We start from the raw sequence: 20,589 nt of genomic DNA, 5'->3' as shown, positions 1-20,589 counted from the left end.
CAGCAGTGAAGAGATACGAGTAGTCACGCTTACATTTGAACAATTCAAATGACTCAAACCAACAACCAACAAATCAGACAACCAAGAAAACTAATGTGCAGAGTCACATGTTGCAGCGACTTAGAGACTGTTGGGGATTATTGTACAAACTAACACGTGCATGAAAGATGTTCAAATGAGAATTAATGTATGTTCAATTGGCCTGATCTTCAAAGTTTTTCTTCCCACACACACACACACACACACACATACCCTTTTACAGATTATTTGCAGGTTGTGTCACTTCCACAGAGAGAATTTAGCTCAGCATGCATCCTATTGTTGTCAAATGCCTGTAACAACATGCTCCACACATGACCATGTTCCTGTTTCTGAGAGCGTCTGAGGACACAGCAAAGAGGAAGGTCCGCCCTTTTTTTTTGCCGCTGATTGTGACACCGTATCAGAAATGGAGAGGTGTGTTTGTGTGTGTGTGTGTGTGAGACTATTGAGCCTGTGTGTGATCTGATGTGCTGCTTTCAGGGGAAGTTGGGTGGTTTCCTGGGTCTGAGTCTCATGCCGCTGCCTGTGCCTTGAAGGCAAACAAACCGGGCTGGTTCAACCTGATGCAACCCGATTGGCTGCATGATAACTACATGGCACATGACACTCACATGACAAGGCACACTCATACTGCATATATATATATATATATGTAACTTGATGATCCACTTAATGCAAAAAGATACCTAAGATTTACAGTGTATTAAAAATGTTTGGCAGGACTAAGGCTCATTAAAGTGCTAGTTTGGGGGTTTTGAAGTGGGGTTGTATTAGGTACTTATCCATAGTCAGTGTATTACCTACAATAGATGACGGTCGGCACGACCCCAGCTTGGAGAAACAGACAGGAGTATCATCGCAAAGCAATGTCCTGCTGTGGACGGGTTCGGCAGCAAAATGTATTTTAGCCAGCTAAAAGAAAAGCCCTCCTAAAAATATTTATATGTTTAAGTGTACGCCATATTTAGAATATCTTCACCGGTTTACCTTTCTGTGAGGCAGCTATGCAGTCTATGTTTACGACGGGGAACTGAAGCCGTTATCTATGCTCTCGCAAAAGCAACCAGGCTCCATTTAAAAAAAACAAAACAGCAATTTTACCTCGCAGAACACAGAAGTTGCTGGTCTACCGCTACCTTGATCGGTTATTTTATTTGTGTTATTGTGTAACTTAGATTAGCTTGGATTCATTCACCAAACAAACTAACAGATCGAGGCAGTGGTAGACCAGCAACCCCTGTGTTCTGCAAGGTAAAATTACTGTTCTTTTCAATGGAGTCTGGTGGCTGTGGCAAGAGCATAGATGGATAAAATGGATTCAGTTCCCCGTCGGAAAGGGCGGTCTGACGGCAAGGTAAAGCGTTGAAAATATTCTAAATATAACATACACTTAAACTGATATTGATTGTTTTAGGTGAGCCTTTCTTTTCGGTGGCTAAATTACGTTTTGCTGCCGACCCCGTCCACAGCAGTATATTGCGTTAATTCAATACGTTAACTCCTGTCTATTTCTCCAAACTGGGGGCGTATCGACCTTCGTCTACTGTTGGTAATACACTGACTATGGATAAGTACCTCACACAACCTCACTTCAGAACATCTTTCAGTTGTTTGTTTGATGTCATATTTTATGACTGATCCCAAATCAGGAAGGAAAATTATTCTAAGCACCCAGAGCCTTTGATTGACGGATTTTGGCTTCACGGATTCTCAGTAAAAACAACCTCTAAATACTGCCACTCTGTCCGGAGGGTAAATGTTGTATCTGCTGTCAACATTTGGTAAAAACTTGGATGAAACAGCTAGCGTGACTGTCACACAAGAGTACAAACAGACCAGCAACCCCTGTGTTATGCAAGGTAAAATTACTGGTCTGGTGGTTTTGGCGAGAGCACAGATGGATAGACTGAAACATTTTAGATTTAGATGGAAAGACTGAAACATTGTTTGTGTGATCTGTTCAGTTTGTGAAACATTAAACCCTAAATATCAATGAACAAACTTTCTTTTGCTATAACATTACTGAAAACATGCTGTTCATTTGTTCTCAGCAGGATGGATGAAAATGGCCCAAGATGACCAAACTACTAATGCATCTGTGTATGGTGATAAGAAAAATCAAAAGAGAACAGGAATTGGAGCACAGTAAGGTTATTAACAGCACAGCTGATGTTTCCTGTGTGCTTCCATGTGATTAGGTATTGTTGTTCAGGTGCCATTGTGAGCTGTAGTTTGACAGATGACTAAACAGAGACAAACCCCAAGAGTCCCTTAAATAATCTGACTCAGCCTTTACTCATTATTTCTTTGTTTGATGTCGATATCGCTATGTATGTGTGTGTGGTTTTTGTTGTGTCCCAGTGGAATTTAATGTCCTTCGTCAAACAGACGGGGAAAATCCACCAACGGAGGGACATCCTGTAGTTCTTTAAGGTTTCGTTGGAAACGCAGCGGTGAATATTGTGGTTTTAGTGAACAAATTCAGTCAATCAGTGAGTATATATGCAGGTCACGTTTCCTGATGTATTACAGAAATAAAGGCAACCTTGGTTTGGATTAACTCAGCTACATGTCTGGAAGTAAATGCTTAAAGGATAACTTCAGTATTTTTCAACCTGAACCTTATTTTCCCATGTTTCTGTGTCTAAGTGACTGATGGGGACAACATTTTTTGAAACTGGTCCAGTATTTAGGGATAACGCTGTAATAGACTGTCGCGAAACGAGCGGCGAGGGCAAGTGAGCAGCGTCAATGTAACGTTACGTTCACTAAAAGTGCTTGTTGTTGCCACTGACAGGCTCACATTGTTATTATAAGTGTCTGGCAACATTATTGAAAGGACCCTTCAGAGAAATAAAACGTTTTCTTTAGGGTTGTCAAAGTTAACGCGTGAAAGCAAATTCGTTTTAACGCCGCTAATTTCTTTAACGCATTGACGCAACTTGTGATATCGGTCTTTTGGAGGTTGTACTGGGCTCAGTTTTAAAGCTAGAATGAAGATACTGGTATCATATGAAACTAGAAAACCTAGGACCAAGGAATCCATTGGTACCAATCATGTCATACTAGCTTGTCGTGAAGGATAAATAAACCTGCGCTAAATTTTGGCGAGGAAAAACTGGCATGGCCATTTTCAAAGGGGTCCCTTGACTTCTGACCTCAAGATATGTGAATGAAAATGGGTTCTATGGGTACCCACGAGTCTCCCCTTTACAGACATGCCCACTTTCTGATAATCGCATGCAGTTTGCTATGGATGATCATGCGATTAATCACGATTAAATATTTTAATCGATTGACAGCCATAGTTTTCTTTGCCTTTCACTTGATCCGGTCTGTTTGTTAATGTGTCCAAGTCTCGCTCAAGGAGGAGTCTTGTTGTGAAATCTGAATATCCGTATACTCTGGCTCAAATAAATAAATTCAAAGACACGTCACCTCGCCAGATTTCACAACGAGACTTCTTCTTGAGCGAGACTCTTTCCATAATGTCAGACACTTATAATAACAATCAGAGCCTGTCATGTCAAAAACAAGCGCTTTTAGTGGACTTAAATGGCGGTGCCAGCTTGCCCCAATAGCACTATATTGCAGCCTGTGAGCAGCTGCCGTCTACAGCGCTCTCCCTCAATTCTGGACCAAGTTCAGAAATTGTTGTCCCTATTAGTCAGTTAGACATAGGTATAGGGTCCAGGTTGAAAAATACCTAAGTTACCCTTTAATAGGGTTTCTAATTGGGGTTTATACAGGAGGGCATGTGCACGACAGAAGACTTCAGACAGGGAAAGTATCCCTTTGGCAGCAGTACTGTGTGATGAATGGAGTTACTTACAGTGTTGTTTTCTGACTAAAACTGAAACTGAAAAAAGTTGCTTTCCACAGATGAACAGTAGACTCTTTGTAAAATTCGGGCACTGTAAGGGCAACTGGTACACGCTCTCGCTACTGTGCACATCAGTCCAAATGATCCAACAAAAAAGGAACAGCATGAACACACTTCAATATATCAGCTTTGGTTCAGGAATAGGAGACACAGTAGAGGGAGGAATCTGAATAATGTTGTTTCCTGTGTCCATATAAGACTATGTGTGTGTGTGTGTGTGCCTCAGCAGGAAATGAAATGATGCAACATGCCCACCAGTGGCTGCAAAAGAGAGGTATGGCATTCATTATTACAGTTGGAAAGCGAAACTCAAGTACAGGAAGGGGGAAGGGGGAAAGGGAAAACAGAGCCTATCCCTCCCTTCCCCTCTTTCTCCATCCCACACACTAAGAATCTCAATTTATCGCCCACCTTCATAGTCACTTAGATCCTTCCTCTGCCCCCGCCACCTTCCTAACATCCTCACAGATAACTATTTCATTCCTGTGGTGACATATTTCAGTTCAGACCATTTACCTCGATGAGCCTCTCAAACATGTGAGCCAGTGGCAGGAAGGAGATGAGGCAATCGTCTTGGTTGGGAAAGATGACTTTCTGCAGGAGACAGAAGGAAGAAAATAATCTCAATTAGAAATGACCTTGCAACACGACAACAACACATAAAAGCATAAAAGCATAAAAGTGATGAAACACTTATGTGGGGCACGCACTACACGAGAATCAAACCGATCAAGCCTGATTCCCCTGTCCCGATGTCAGCAAAGCCATTGATGGCTCTACAGGTTATCTTTCCAGATATTCCTGTGGTGTGAGGTATGTTAAAAGTGTTTTTTACATCCCCCGATCGGCTTTGAAGTCCATCCTGGCCGCACCGATTTCATATCGCAAATATTAAACATGTTCAATAATTACGATCGGATATCCAGTTGTGTGTGGGGAACCCAGAGCACAGCCGATGACGCAGTCACGTGGGAAAGAACGATAGAAAATAGAGAACCAAGCTGACTGAAGCGGAAGGACAACCACCGCTTTCATGGCGGCCACAGCTAATGCATGACCTAATATGAAATGCGAAGCATGAAGTAGTAATAAGATAGACCTCAGAAATGGATGTTGATTTGTGGCAACAACACAAGTGTTTATTTAATGTGTTACCATGACTTAATTCGTTATTTTTCTTTTTTCTTCATGAATTTTCAGTTCAAAGTAGTGCAAAAATGAACATTGCTAATTCTTCCTGCCCGTCGTCTGCCACATTTGTTCATGTGTGATAGCGAGACACTTTTAGAGATTTCCGAGAGACTAAAGGATTTTTCAAATCTTAACAGATTTTGGAAATGTGAGAGAGCCCCCACACATAACGTTATGTTGTGTTAAATTGTTGCAACGATTTGACCAAAACAGCACACCACACACTAACAGACTCCATTCAAAGGAAATTTCAAAAAAAGTCTCCCTATAAAAAGTGACTCTAGTGTAAACAATCATGGTGGATGATGGGAAGGAAGAATTAGTGATGTTAGTTTTTGCACTACTTTGTACTGATGATTCACAAAGGAAGGATGGATAAAGTCATGGAGACATGTTAAATAAACACTTGCGTTGTTGCCACAGATTAACAAGTTGGTCCTCCACTTCTGAGCTCCATCTTACTACTACTTTATGCTTCGTGTTTTACATTAGCTTATGCATTAACCACCATGACAGCGGTGGTTGTTCTTCTGTTTCAGTCAGCTTGGTTCTCTGTTGGCTATCGTTCTTTCCCATGTGACTGCGTCATCGGCTGTGCACCGGGGATGTAAAAAACACTCTTAACATACCTCACACCACAGGAATATCTTGAAAGATAATCTTTACAACCATCAAAAAATCAGGGCTTTGCTGATGATTGTTGGGAGGGGGAATTAGGCCCAAAATCGGCTTGATTCTCGTGTAGTGTGTACACGGCTTTAGTCCTGACTTTAGTGTTGTTCATGAATGGAATCTGTCAGTGTGTTTTGTGCTGTTTCGGCCAAATCGTTGCTCACCACACACTATAGGAACAAAACTGTTAAATTTAACACAACATGTCATTATGTGTGGGGTCTCTCACATTTTCAACATCTGTTATGATTTGAAAAACTCTTTTAGTGTGGGCCAGCCTTTAGCAAAGTCATCATTAAATCATCCTGAATGATAGACTGGGTGATATCTTGGAAATTGCTCTGAAAGATTTCCTGGGAAAAGGACAAAAGAAGACACGGTTACTCACGTCTGTTACTCTGAGAAAGCCCGAGAAATCTGCCACCACGTTGCCATGGGTGAGCATGACTCCCTTTGGGTTTCCTGTGTAAGAAAACAGAAAACACACACACACACAAATCAATGAAGTGAAATTCCCCTGACCTACCCGAGGATCATGCAAGTCATCCAAGGAATCAGCTTGGAGCTTTTATATTGTGTTTTTTGTGCTGTTAAATAGTGTACAATCAGATGTAATACTCAAAGCAGAGACATACTGCACACTTTAAAACCTGCCCTGATGGACAACAGCACGTGTGGTCTGTACACACACATACCTAATGTATATGTGCTGTTGAAAATACTATTTTTTTTAAATATCATACACTCTAAAGTGTTATTTCCAAAAGTAATTTACTAATTTAATCCTGTAAAATATTAAAAATTTGGGAATATTGATTGTCTCTTTTTACATTACTTTGCCTTTAAAATCTATAAATACAAATAGTCAAATAAATATTTTACTTAAATAACCAGACTGTGTTTTGAAGCCACCATTATTTCAATATGTTATGTTACAACTATTTCCCCGTGATCCAAAAATCACTGAATTATGTGTGTTTCTCGAATGTTTGGCAATCCCTACCACATGCTAAAAATTGACCTTTTTCTTTCCAGTTACTGTAATAATGCATTGCTCAGTCCTTTCTCACAGTAATTTATATGAAGCAATGACTCTAAAATAAGGTGTTCCTCTTTCCAGACATGTCGTCTGATTTCACAGCTGTGAACAATGATGTTTTCGCCTCAGAGCTGAAAAGATGTCGCAACAAAGACAGAGGGAATTCTCGAGAAATGGTGAGTGAATGTGTGGAAACGTTAACCCCATGTTGGCGTGGCTGCACGACTCTCTAAAATCCAACAGGTGGCAGCGTTTTCAGTGGAGCTGCAGCAGCTGTCGCATGTAAACTGACACCAGTGTGTCCTGAAATGACCTGCTCTTGTTTCCGTGTCTGTTGGTTATGGGATAAGACTTCCCAAAAAAACAGCTTCCTCGCTCACACGAATGTGACGCCCTTTGGCCCAGCCTCCGTAGAGGACAATTATATAATGAAAAGAGGGCATTAGGTCGCTCTGCTGCTTTTAAGAAAGCGGATCCATTTACATTAAATGCTTCCCGTCTCCTCTTCAAGTAGAGTATTTGTGACAATTCTAGGTCCCAAAATTCATCAGAATCTCAGCAATTAGAGAGCTTCCCTGTTGTAAATGTGAATTTTAATGTGCTATACTTTTGTCTTGTGTTTTTCTTTTTAAAAGAAAATCTAAATGCATTACACAGAAATGACCATTTGACATATCAAACATCAGTCTTTTAGAAATTTCCTGCAAACTCTTCTGTTTAACAAGAGACCCCAACCTTGAGAAGCCTTTTATGCTTTAAAGCATTTACTGCAGTTACTATGTGTGCCATTTAACAAAAAATGCATTATAAACCTGCAGTAGGCAGTATATCATTGGGCAAAAATTCTATAATAACCTTTCAGCATATTGTAATTCAAGTGTTCTGAGAGAAAACTAGACTTTTGCACTTCCTCATGGCTCTGTTTTCAGGCTTTTAATAATCTAGCCCGTGATGGCTGTCTCATGCACTACTGTCAGGTTATAGTGACTTAATAATATTTGCGCCATTTCTACCCACTGCAGCTTTAAATGTAAAAAAAATGCTAAATTGACAGCACCCAACAACAGCATTTATTTTCAGCGTGGGTGAGCAGGGTGATCCCAGGTTAAACTTCCTTAAAAAACTCAACAGTGTAGTTTCCACGAAGTCACGTGGATCAACAGCTAGAAAAAAAAAAAGGGCGGGTGACTGATGCTGCGGCCAACAAACGGTGCTATCAGTGAATTACTTGATTAGTGTCCCAGCTTGGACTTTTCAACTCAACAGTCTTCTTAATAAAAACAACAAATGCACGGGCAACATTTGACTGTGACTGGAACAGGTGTGTCATCAGCAGGTTGTCCAGTCCAACCTGTTAACTAATGATGCACAGTAAGTCAAAGATCAAGTGTCATTGTATTGGTGACCTGTCCTCAAGTTAGACTTCAGCAGCTCTGCAGTTACAAAATATTTGTCAAACTCTGTGTTATAACTTATAAATACATAACCAACAGGGTGAACAAAGAGTATGTTTGGTTATGAGTCAGAGAGCTCATTACTGTTTGATTAGCAGCATCAGGTCAGTGAACTGAGCCATTTGTGTACACAGTATGACCAAGTACTAAGCTGACAAACATTGCTTGGACTGATGTCAGCGAAGGGAAACCCTGTTAAAGGTGTGGTTGTGGGCTAATTATATTGGGGCATACGGTGTTCCTTGGCGTGGCACGGTGCAGTATGGGAAATGTTTGGCATGGGGATGCACACAGATGCTCACAGAGAAGCAGTTTAACAGAAACACGACTGTGCATTTACAGATAAGGGGGACCAAATCTAATCTTTTCTCATTTCTCATTAAAAGATGAAGGTGTGATTGGCTTTGCTGTTAACAGGCTGTAAAATGACAATTATTCAAAACTTAATAGCAACAGTAGCAGGAATAAAGAGATTATACAGAAACACAACATGTAATGGGAAAAATGTGCTTTAGTGAAGCTCGGGACTATATAAAACACTAAATACGCTCTACCTGTCATATGTATATTTCAGTTTCTTAATGTATCGGTACTGCCAACTTAATTATTTGAATTACTGAAGGAATCCTAGTCATTTTATTAAAGAGTTTTATAGAGTTTTTGTCCAAGTGTTTTCTTTAGTTTTCTTTCTTTTTGTGAGGTTACCGTATATTGTCATGTCATCATATTGTTTTGTTTATTATCTGTATTATTTTTCCTGTATTAAAAAAAAGGAATAAAGAGATACTGATTGCATTGTTGGCCGGTTAGCTGCATCGCCCCATGTTCCTGAATGACTTCTCAGCACCGAACACAGATAATGCATGTTATTAACACAAGTATTACCTGTAGTTCCACTGGTGAAACACACAATGGATAGGTCGTCTGGTGCTGGCGGCTGTGGAGACAAAAAGGTCAGAGCATGAGATTTCCATGTGACATATCATGAGATGAACTTGAACTTCTTGCAGCTGTCTTGACAGCAGCCTGCATCACTAGACATATTGCTGTTATTGGCTCGGGCCCCGTTCTCTGTCATCGTACCCAGAGCAGTACAGTACATGCAGTGCTCCTGTGCAAGTTGCCAAAAAACTGTCAGCAAGTCTGTTTCTTTAAAGTGCATTCAATGCACGCACTATTTATAGTGATTCTCTCTCTGATTTTCAACAGAGTAAATATTTGCTTAGACAGCTAACTCCCAGTAGCCAGAGGCTTCTTGCTGAATTGCCAGTGTTCAGTTTTTAATCTGTTAACACCAGAAAAATGTGAATGAAGCCATAAGATCTGTCACATTACAGATAGTTTCTAGTTTGGACAGAATAGCAAATGTAAAAGCTTTCAGCAACAGAGTATTATGTATTTAGATTAGGGCTGTCAAAGTTAACGCGATAATAACACGTTCACGCAAAATTGTTTTAACGCCACTGATTTATGTAACGCATTTATGCAATTGATATTTCGGAGTTATACTAGCTTGTCACGAAGGAGGTTAAATAATGCTACGAAATGACGCTAAATTTTGGTGAGGAAATTTTCAAAGGGTCCCTTGACCTCTGACCTCAAGATATGTGAATGAAAATGGGTTCTATGGGTACCCACGAGTCTCCTCTTTACAGGCATGCCCACTTTATGATAATCACATGCAGTTTGGGGCAAGTCGTAGTCAAGTCAGGACACTGACACACTGACAGCTGTTGTTGTCTGTTGGGCTGCAGTTTGCCATGTTATGATTTGAGCATATGTTTTATGCTAAATGCAGTACCTGTGAGGGTTTCTGGACAATAAGTGTCATTGTTTTGTGTTGTTAATTGATTTCCAGTAATACATATATACATACATTTACATAAAGCAGCATATTTGCCCACTCCCATGTTGATAAGAGTATTAAATACTTGACAAATCTTCTTTAAGGTACATTTTGAACAGATACAAAATGTTAATTTGCGATTAATCATGATTATATATTTTAATTGATTGACAGCCCTAATTTATTTAAATGAGAATGTCAGAGATCATTACATGAATCACTTTACAGGCTCTAAATAAGTTCAACTACATGCCAAGTTTATGTTTACACCAAAAAGAAGTGACTCATCTTCATTTGCAGTCAAAACAAGTCTAAAAGACCACAGCCATGCTAGTGGCTCTGTGTGGTTGTACACAGTGGTGCTTTGAGCTTAATGCTAATGTCAGCATGTTAACATGCTCACAATGACAAGAAGGTACAGTGTTAACCATGCTCACCAGCTTAGTTTAAAGTATTAGCATGCAAATGTTTCCTAATTAGCATTAAACAGAGTAGTGTTAATCATCTGGGGATGAATGTCTTTACAAAATGTCATGGTAATCCATCGAATAGCTGTTGAGATATTTCAGTCCGCACCAAAGTGGTCGCTTGCGTTGCTAAAAATGTTGTTCAGTGCATCTCTCGGTAAGTATAGTGACATCTTGAAATAGTACTTACTACAGGTTTTCTGTAGTGCTCTTTGCCCAGAGCCTGTAAGAAAAAACATGACAAAAAAAATATATTACTAGTGGACTTTTATGCATAAATGACATTAAAGTGATATCATCAGACATAATAGTGTTATTTTCCATGACTCCTTGAACAATGAGTGTCTTCTGAGTTCTGTCAGAGGCCAAACATTTGTGGTTCTATGTCTCTGGAGAGCAAACACACTCAGAAAAGCATCTCGTGCATTTGTGAACGCTGGATTTGTGATTGTAAGTCAGTGTTCAGCAGCATTTGCAATAAGTCCTCTCATTTCTTTTAAACCACCTGGTAAACCTGATGGGCCTGGGAAAGCTCAGACACGTCCATAAAAGTTGATCATCACAGAAAAAATGACAGCTATGTCATGTGACAGCTACTTTCCTGTAAATCAACTCATTGGAATGTCCTCACAGGGCTATAAAACCCTTGTTTGTTTTATTAAAGCAAAATGTGTTTCCTCTTCTCTCGCTCTTTGTCTTTATGATGTGATGTGAAAGACGACAGAAAACAAAAAGAGAATAGAAAGATAGATAGATGGATAAACCCTGCTGTGATCTGCTGGACCAGGTCCACACGAACACTTGTTGTGATTGTACTAATGAAGCATTAACAGATGCAGGAATGAAAACAACAGCGCAAATACTTTAAATGCCCACACTCACATAGAGGCATAACAACACATGACTGCGACTTGTACTGTACTTTATTGTGTTGTTTGGGTATGAGTTTGTGCTTGTGAAATGTCAGATTCTGTAGAGCCAGAGGGGAGAAGATAAAGATCTCCCTGAACATACCTGACAAACAACGTATTTCTTTGATCAGGCGCTGACAAAATCTAAACATCAGTTTGTTTTGACTCGCCGTTCACCTTGTGCAAAGTTAAGACTCCTGACTTCTACCAGACTATAAAAAAGTATGGTGTCTCTGCGGTTTGACATCCACAAGATGGATGTGAAACGTCTGCGCCGTAACATATAGCCCTACCAAGCATACACTGTTGTAAACCTAATTAGGATCATCAATCAACAAACTTCCAATCCAATCAACTTCCAAAGTTAAAGGACACATTAGGCAATATACTCATAAATAACATAAATAACTCACAAATCACATGAAAACACCAAATCAACAATGTTGGCCTGATATACCTCCTTCCTGTGTTCTATAGATCTCTATTGCCCAGAAACTATTTAAAAAAGAGTCACACTGTTTCACTGAGTGACACGTAACATAAATTATAAAGTAACCATCCTTTAAGTGTTTTTTAGATGTCAATGCTCGAAGTGGGCTGGTACGTCTACATTTCACTCCTTAGCGTACCGTGACTTTTTTTTACGCACCGGCACATCTCACAAGCTGCTGGTACTCTTTTCTGACCTCTCTTTATCAGGTTCACTGAGAGATTCATAAACAGGGTATTCCATGCCATTATACTGTAAGTTGCAGCACCATCTTTTTTGCGCCGTGCCTAATCAGCCTTATGATCATAAATGTGGAGAGCATGTGGACGAGCCGACGAACGGCATGGAATTATTGTAAAATAATTACTGGATTGTTCATCACAGCTTTTTTAAAAATTATTATTTGTGAATAATCATAATTAATTAAACATTATTTTAAAGTTTTCTGAATCTGCTCTTTTGATTTACAGAATATTATTTTACAGGGCAAATATTTCCAGAATAATAAAATATTCAGACGAAGGCTGTGATATGTGTAAATAATAAAATAATTATTCAACTATAGCAAGTATTGTCTTTGACCTTTTTGGGCAATATCCATAGTAATAATAATGGTCCTAAATTATGTAAAATTGCATAGTTTTAAGGCAAAAACTTTAAAATGTTCTTGTCGGAGGACCTTTAAACCCAATATCTCTTAGTATCATTTATTCACTGTAGAAATTCAGAATGCAATAATGACGGCTGATACACACGGCAGGGTGTGAATAACTTTTTTTTTTCCACTTCAAGCACAGTCTAGATGACATATAATCTTGCACAATGTCATTTTGATGATATATCTCAACAAGTTGCTCCTGACCTCCTGCTGTAGAAAATGCAATTACTAAAAAACTCAATAGTAAAAACTATTTCTCATACACTGCAGTGACCTTGTGCAGATTTAGTTCACTTCCCCTGAATACAATGTCCTCTAGCAGCCATATTGGGGGTTATCAACTCTTGGACAACAGTACAAGTTGCATTTGTTGACATATAATAAAAACATTTTAAATAATAGATATGACCCACTGTGTTTAGATGAAGCTGGAGTGCAACAAACCTTTGAAGTATATCTGATTAGCGTAAAAGCTGACAGGGATGGAAAAGAACACCAGAATATGCTAGGTAAAAGAAATATTTCTTGAATGACAGTAAATATAAGTCAAGTGCAAGTACCATTCCCGTTGTCCTACATGCCCTACCTCGACTTCCAGCAGGGCCTGCACGTGGACGCCGCAGTTCTTGCCGTGTTCCACGAGGGCGGAGTCAATGTCATCCATCAGGATGATTCTCCGCAGGCCCGGAGTCTCCTTCCGCTCCACGTTATCCAGAAGCACCTGAGCTTTCTCCACTTTGTCACAGATGACCGTGGAGATGTCAGCTGAAATGACACAAGCACACAAGAGCACATGCACCCTTGTGTGAGTAGCAGCAGAATAAGAAACGAAAAGGAACAAAAAGAGACAAAAAGACACACATGTGGAGCTTAAATTTGCGTTCAGTTCAGTATAAAACTAGGCCTGTATAAGCACAGTTTATAAGGTTAATGACTCAGCAGAGTTATCACATCATGACTGTTTCTACACTGTGTATCGTGGCTGATCAGTGCTCTCAGTCACCAGTGAGGGGAGCTCCGCTGCTAAAGCTGCTGCTTGAGTCAGTCAGATATGAGTTGCTGTTTCTAAATCCAGACACAAACTGTATCTGCAGTGAGTACAAACTACTGAATAAGATTATTTAGCTGCAGGCTTCATGGTTTATTCCGTCAAATACGAGAGGATTTTATGTTTTATTTAAATTTAAAACTTGGCTAGAAGACATTATCACTATGGATACTGTTGTGTGTGTGTTAGGATGGCTGCCAGGTAGCATTTGTATGAATAGTTTGTCTGTCTGTGTGTTCTTACCAGTATTAATGATGAACCGTATAGCGTCTGGGCCCAATGTGTCGTAAAGGGGAACCACCACCATGGAGTAGGTGTAGCAAGCTAGCTCTGAGATGATCCACTAAAATCACACACAAGTCAGGGGTCAAAGGTCAGGGGTTAGAGGTCATTCATCTGTGAGAATCAAAACACATACATTTAACAGAAGAGTGGATAGACAGGAAGCCGATCCAGGCACTCCCAAAAATTAAAAGAAAGTGGCAACGAGGAAGGAAATATATTAAAAAAACCTTTATTGTAGTGGCTAAATCATTAAAAAAGCCAACATGTTTCGACCACTGAAGATTGCTTGTAGCGCATAGAGGACATTGAATCTATTATGTTGTGTCTTAACGAGGATATAGACTTGACATGCTTTCTGTCTTTACCATGTTTGTTTTACAGCCTATGTTAAAAAGTATTTTTCAGTCTGTTTGTTAAATGCCCTGACGAAGACCTACAGTGGTTGAAATATGTTGGCTTTTTTAATGATTTAGTAACTATAATAAAGGCTTTTTCATATATTTCCTTCCTCGTAGCTTGCTTTAGTATTTTGGAGTGCCTGGATTGTCTTCTGGTCTATCCTGATTTTTCCCCCGTTTTCCGAGAACACCCGACACATTTTGCGGTTTTCTCTCTTTCCAACTAACAGAAGTGTGTAATGTTTTTGATTGTGCATGTGTGTTTACATTAGTGGCTTGTGTGAATGAAACCATCTGTAGAACGGTTTACGTGTACCTTGTCTGAGTCAATGGGTGATAGAGTGAAGCAGAGAGACCGTGAGAAATGGAGTCGAAGAGACAGAGCGAGAGAGACAGAGCGAGAGAGACAGCATGAAGAGACATAGATTGAGACAAAGAGTAAGTGTCACCTCTGGCCTGTTCTGGGCGAACACTCCTATGAACTGGTTGGGGTTGGGCTGGCAGCCCTGGTGCAGAAGGCCTGAACCCAGATGCTCAGCCCGGGCCGTCACCTGTAGAGAGGAAAAGACAGAATAGCAGCTGATTGGACCAGGTGGAACAAAAGTAATGCTGAACTGGTCTTTTTGTCTTCTTGTGCCACACAGTTTCTTTCACCTCTTTCTGCTTTTTAATTTCTTTGGAAACAGTTGTAGTTAAGAAACAGGAATGGCACTATTTCGTAACTATTTAGCTAAATAAAGGAACTTTTGGAAAAAGGGAAATCCATGTTTATGCCCGTCACAGCGTGGGGTTTCTGCCATGCTTCAGCTATAAAGCACAATAACAATCAAATATCATCTCCTCAATTTTAAGCCCATTTTGGAAACACCCACTGTTTATATTTCTCGACAAAAGTGTGGCTTTCCATTACGTAAACTGTTGATGAAACCTAATTTAGCAAGTTAGTGATTGTGAAAGACATCAAAGAAAACAGGATGTATGTATATTACAGAACGAATGAATGGAAATATGGTGCCATGTTTCCACAGAAGTCTTGCACATCATTTTCCAACCTGGACTTGTCTGGCTTTTCTGGGAATTACAGTGTAATGGGTGAACAAAAGGGAAACCTATCCCCACTGTTCTCCTGTGAAGTAACATGATGTCATTCATTTGTAAATGTTGAAGGTTGTGTAATTCACTTCTCATACGGCCTGCGGCATTGCTTTACTGGGATGATTTATACATCACTTGTCAAAATGAAGTTCCCCTCAACCATTTCCAGAAAGATCACATTTCCCTTCACAAGTGATCATCTTACATTTAGAGCTGAAACGATTAGTGGATTAACAGAATAATACATCTGTTGATAATCTATCAATCTTTTGATCAACATTCCCCCCAGCCTCTCTTTCATGATTATTTGCTTTTTTCCCTGCTTTTTATACCATGGTCACTTGCCAAAAAATCAAAAATGAACACCATTAATTTATATTTTTGAGTGTTTTGCAACCATAACTCCGTTTCCCTGGCAACACCTGAGGGTTTACTAATACCTGGAGCAATCATTACCATTCCATAAGGTTCCTATGCAATGGAAAAGTTGTTCAAGTACTCCAGGAAATAGGACGAACCTTAACGTTAGCTACGACGCTACGACTTGACTTCAAAGTCAACTAGAGTGGCACTCGGTGAGCGCAGACCTCCGCCAAGGTACCTGACTTTAAAAACAGATCACAGCTCACAGCTGGCGGTACCGTGAGGTGGTCTGCTTATTATTAACACGATGTGTTTCCGTGTAACGTATCGGCGGATGCCTCTCTCGTTCAGCAGCCTTGTTATGTCTGCATACCGTTACACTACGTCGTCTCTCATCCCGTCATCTACCGCTTTTTTCTTTCTCACCGTGGACGGCCAGCAGCTGCCGCCGCACCTCAGAGTCTCGCCAAACATCCACACACGTATCTCTCTGTTCTCAGAAGGAAGAATGCGGGTTCACGCGTCATCAACGCGTCGTCAGTTACACAGCACATGTGTTATACCCTGTGGTCATAATGCTCAGGCTGATTGGAAATTCTTAAAAAAATTCCTGAATCCGGATCATGATGTAGATCGCTGCCAAAATCTAATGGATTGTTCATTGTGCTACACTCCACCCCTCCAAAGAATTTCATTCAAATCCATCGCAAACTTCTGAAGTAGTCCTGCTGACAGAGAGACAAACAAATCAACGGCGGTGACAACATAACCTCCTTCGCCCAAGGCTAAAGGTAATAACATTGGGTAGGGCTGAAAATGTTTGCAGACTGCAGTTCTTCAGTTGGCCTTCATGGCGGTGCCAGGCCTGGTTGCTAGGCAGATTTAGGCAACAAAGCCTCTGTGGAGCACAGGTTGCCACACTACAGTGTTGATTTACACGGTTACTTAAATGGACTGGATGGGCGCATTACAGCTCATTAAATGTCATTACAAAGCTGATGATGAGGGATAATTAAGTTTGACATTGCTAGGGGTGTGTGTCTTTTACAGAAATTCTATGTATGAGTATTTTAAATGTTTTACCATGGCAAAGACATACGAGAATGTTTGCAAAAAAAAGATTAAAGAGCTTTTAAAGATTCACAACTGTAAAAGCAACATAAGTTATGCTTTATTACCACTAGAGCAAGCCCTCCCACTCCCAATTGCACTTGTCATTGTTACAAGGAGCTAAGATGTCCCCTGAATGTCACTGACCTCTTTGTAGGATATCCATTTGTAAGGCTGGTTAGGGAGCCGCGAGCCTAGGCAAGGTCCATCACCTGTTGAACACACAGTGAGACCTCAAAGTGATGTCTGAATTATAAAAGCATATAAGGTAAACTTGTTATTTTCCAGTTGGGCAAACATTACACTCCAGGATATATGACCAAAACACTGTTAGCAGCCCCGGTGGTGATTGTAAACAGATAAGGGTCACACAAAACCTATTTATTACACGGCTTTGTTGAATACTCAGTTCTGATTGGTCAATCACAGCGTTCCACAGTATGTATAACAGGTCATTGCTATGGACGCAGTTCTGATGTCGGACTATTTTTGTGTCAAATTATTGATTTCTTAAATAATCTCAAGTAGCCGTGTAATAAGCGGGATAATGTACAGGAGTTGGTGGAGACCAAAAACAGAGCTAAAAGTGAACATTGGACTTCATCACATGGACACAAACTCAACTCCAGATAAATGATAATGTAATGCTGGATTTTTACATTAACACGGTATTTTGTAAGGAAATACTTGACTCATGCTTATTGGATGTCCTCTAGCTTAAAGTAACTAATCATTCACTTTGATCAGACACTTTTTTAGGCACTCAAATTCTGATTGACATTAGTATAAGTCTTCTAAAAATGGTGAAAAATTTTATAAACTACAATAAGTGAGTCACTTGTGAAGATGAAGCTCACTGGGGAGCAGGTGTGGTTGGAGCGCCAATAGGTAGGAATATCTCTGCATGGTGAGTCAGTCACTTACTCACTTCTACTCCCTGGCTGTGAGCCCTGACGCTGTTACCGTTAGCGACCATCACCGTGGCAACCAGAGGATGAATTTTACTGCCAGCATCAGATAAATGACATGAGGATTTTTTAATTTTGTCAATCCTGTGTAAATCCTGTCTCACTTTGGTCTTTCTGTATTTTTATGAATCAGTTATATACTGTAGATCAACTTTATAATATGGACAGTAAACCCAAATATTATGGTTTTTTTTAGGATGAAAGAATGAAAGAAACAATCTTCGCACGAGTGTGAACATGTGTCTGTACGTTTGTGTGTGAGTGAATCACATCCTACCCACCAGATATGTGGAGGCCTCTCTGGAAGACCTCGTACATGGTCCTGGCGTCGTCATGGTAATGAGTCAGCAGCTTGGAGTTGTCGCCCATCATGGACCTACGGCCTCCATCTTCATGCTGTCGCAAAGAGAGAGAGAGAGATGAAAAACAATGTAACACCATAAATCATTTTCTCACAACTTCTCCTCTAAACTCAGGGGGTGTCAGTAACAAGATGAAAAACTGAATTTGGCCAAAAATAACAAACAAAACCTAAAACAGATCTAATTATTCTCCATTATAAAGACGGTGTGAAATAGATACAAAAGCCTGAGGGAGCGTAAGAAGAAAGTAGTTTTCCTTGTTCTCCAAATGATAATCCATCTCTTTTTGTCAGTTCACAACTGCGTATAAAAACATCGGAGCTACTGAGCTGCTTTGTTTTCTTCCCTGTTGTGTACGTTGCTGATGCATTCTGGGTGATTAGAGTTAATTCACATAAAGACAAAGAACGGTTGAAGCAAATTCCTCGTTGCAAACGAGTCATTTAGGTTGAAAAGATCAATTAGATTAAGCATAAAATGAAATACTTCAAACACCTTCTCAGGCTATCAAGAAAAAAAAACCTCAGAGCCACAAAAAGCATTTCAAAGGAGCTTCACATTGACTACACATGCTGCCAACCTCACCTGTCAGTGATAAGGCATGGGGCTGTGGTGTGTGTGTGTTTGGTTTGGTTTGGTTGGGATGGTGGTTAAGGGTAAAACAGGACAGGGGAGGAATCGCGGGCACGTTGTACCCAAAGCTTGTGAGCATTTAATGAAGCTAAGTGTAAGTTCAATCATGAAGTGATCATGAATTTTCACAATTTTCACAATTTTCTTTCTCTCACTCCTCCTGCTTCTTCTCAGGCTGTTGTCCCAACAAGCTCCACCATTCAGATGGTTAGGGCAGCACGCCTGTAGCGTAGGACAGGTAAAACCCAGGGGAATGAAAACAAAATGAAACACCAAAATGAGTGTTGTTTTTGCTGCTTCTCTGATCTGGATTTTGGCAGCTAGACTTGAGGGAGTGAATCAAAGTAAAACAGGAAAAGTGTGTGTGACAAAAATAGGACTTTTAAGGTGCAAAATGATTCACTTGTATGTGTGAGTGAGTGAGTGTGTTCTCTATCTTACCGGCACCTCCTCTGACTGGTGCAGCAGATTGCAGGGTGGCTTGATGGGTCGGGGTCTGGTGGCCAACCAGTACGCCAGCACGGCAGTCAGAGCGCCGATGCCCACAAGCGTGGAGGTCGGCAGGGAGCGAAAGAACTGTCCTAGCTCGTCCATCTCTGGTATCCTCAGGCCGCTCATCATCTCCTGGGCCTGCATCTTCTCCATCAGAGTGGAACTCAACTCTGCAGGAGAGACGACACTATTTAAGTCATGATTTCTAAAATATCTTTGCTTCTTTTTTAGTATCTTATGAAAAGACAAAATTTGAATACTAACTTGACACGCTGGCAAAAATATTTTATGTGCGTCTGAAATAAAAAAAAATTCTACAGTTTACATGCATGTGTGCATGTAATAGTGATGTAGTAATAGTGGGTTTCTACTAGAACATTTCCATCGAAACAAACTTTTCAGACTCTACTCCAGCTTTGCTCTAACTAGCTTTGTTTGAGGGCATGCCAAACTAGCTGCTAGGCAGGTATTATGCAAATTTGTTACTTGGTGACATCACTATGTTACGGAAGAAAAGGCAGGACTTCAAGCAGGGCCGGTTAAAGGCATAGGCCATATAGGCATTTGCCTAGGGATGGTCTGCCTCTAAAAAATAATAAATAAATTATTATTATTATTATTATTAATAATAATAATAATAATAATAATAATAATAATAATAATAATAATAATAATAATAATAAAAAAAAATGCTGATGGGTGCCCTTCCTCATTTTGCATTGATGAACAAATTAATAAATGAAGAAAGAAATACACTTTTTACCCCTTTAACTCTCGTTGTAATGAAACTGACTAAACCATTTTTAAGCCAACAATATCAGGAACTTGAATTGTTAATTTATATTATAAGAAATACAGTTATTTATGAAAATAAAAATGTCAATTTTTGTCTTAAAACATTGTGATGTCTGATGTGTGTTGTTAGTTTTCAGATTCTTCAGAAATTTTGGGCACATTTTATTTAATTTAGAAAGGGTTTTAAATCAATATTTGGAAGAATAATTGTGATTTTCAATCCCAGCTTTTATACATCTTGGCATGATCAATCAATATCGAATCAATACTCTGTTAAGCTAAATGAGGTTTGCCGGGGAGGTATTTAAATAATGGCTTTGAGGTTTGTGAACCACTGCTGTTGCAAAATAGAAATAATCTGAAAATACATGACATTTGCAACTGAGT

The 20,589-nt window shown here is 39.8% G+C and overlaps 1 protein-coding gene across 3 annotated transcripts in view; it reads right to left on the bottom strand.

The window, feature by feature from the left end:
* acsl6 (acyl-CoA synthetase long chain family member 6) overlaps window positions 1–20,589 on the bottom strand; it is a 48,971-nt gene that overhangs the window by 11,714 nt on the left and 16,668 nt on the right. For all 3 annotated transcript variants that reach the window (XM_074610684.1, XM_074610685.1, XM_074610686.1), the window contains exons 2-11: window positions 19,357–19,577; window positions 18,202–18,316; window positions 17,100–17,164; window positions 14,834–14,935; window positions 13,945–14,044; window positions 13,240–13,418; window positions 10,785–10,817; window positions 9,167–9,218; window positions 6,177–6,250; window positions 4,442–4,519 (exon numbers count right to left, since the gene is read on the bottom strand). In XM_074610684.1, the coding sequence (XP_074466785.1) occupies window positions 4,442–4,519; window positions 6,177–6,250; window positions 9,167–9,218; window positions 10,785–10,817; window positions 13,240–13,418; window positions 13,945–14,044; window positions 14,834–14,935; window positions 17,100–17,164; window positions 18,202–18,316; window positions 19,357–19,577 (1,019 nt within the window). The remainder of the gene's footprint in view (window positions 1–4,441; window positions 4,520–6,176; window positions 6,251–9,166; window positions 9,219–10,784; window positions 10,818–13,239; window positions 13,419–13,944; window positions 14,045–14,833; window positions 14,936–17,099; window positions 17,165–18,201; window positions 18,317–19,356; window positions 19,578–20,589) is intronic.

The sequence above is a fragment of the Sebastes fasciatus genome, chromosome 16 (assembly GCF_043250625.1).
Source record: "Sebastes fasciatus isolate fSebFas1 chromosome 16, fSebFas1.pri, whole genome shotgun sequence".
NCBI classification, from domain to species: Eukaryota; Metazoa; Chordata; class Actinopteri; order Perciformes; family Sebastidae; genus Sebastes; species Sebastes fasciatus.
Note: the sequence above shows the minus strand (reverse complement) of the source record. Positions and strands in the feature narration are given on the sequence as shown.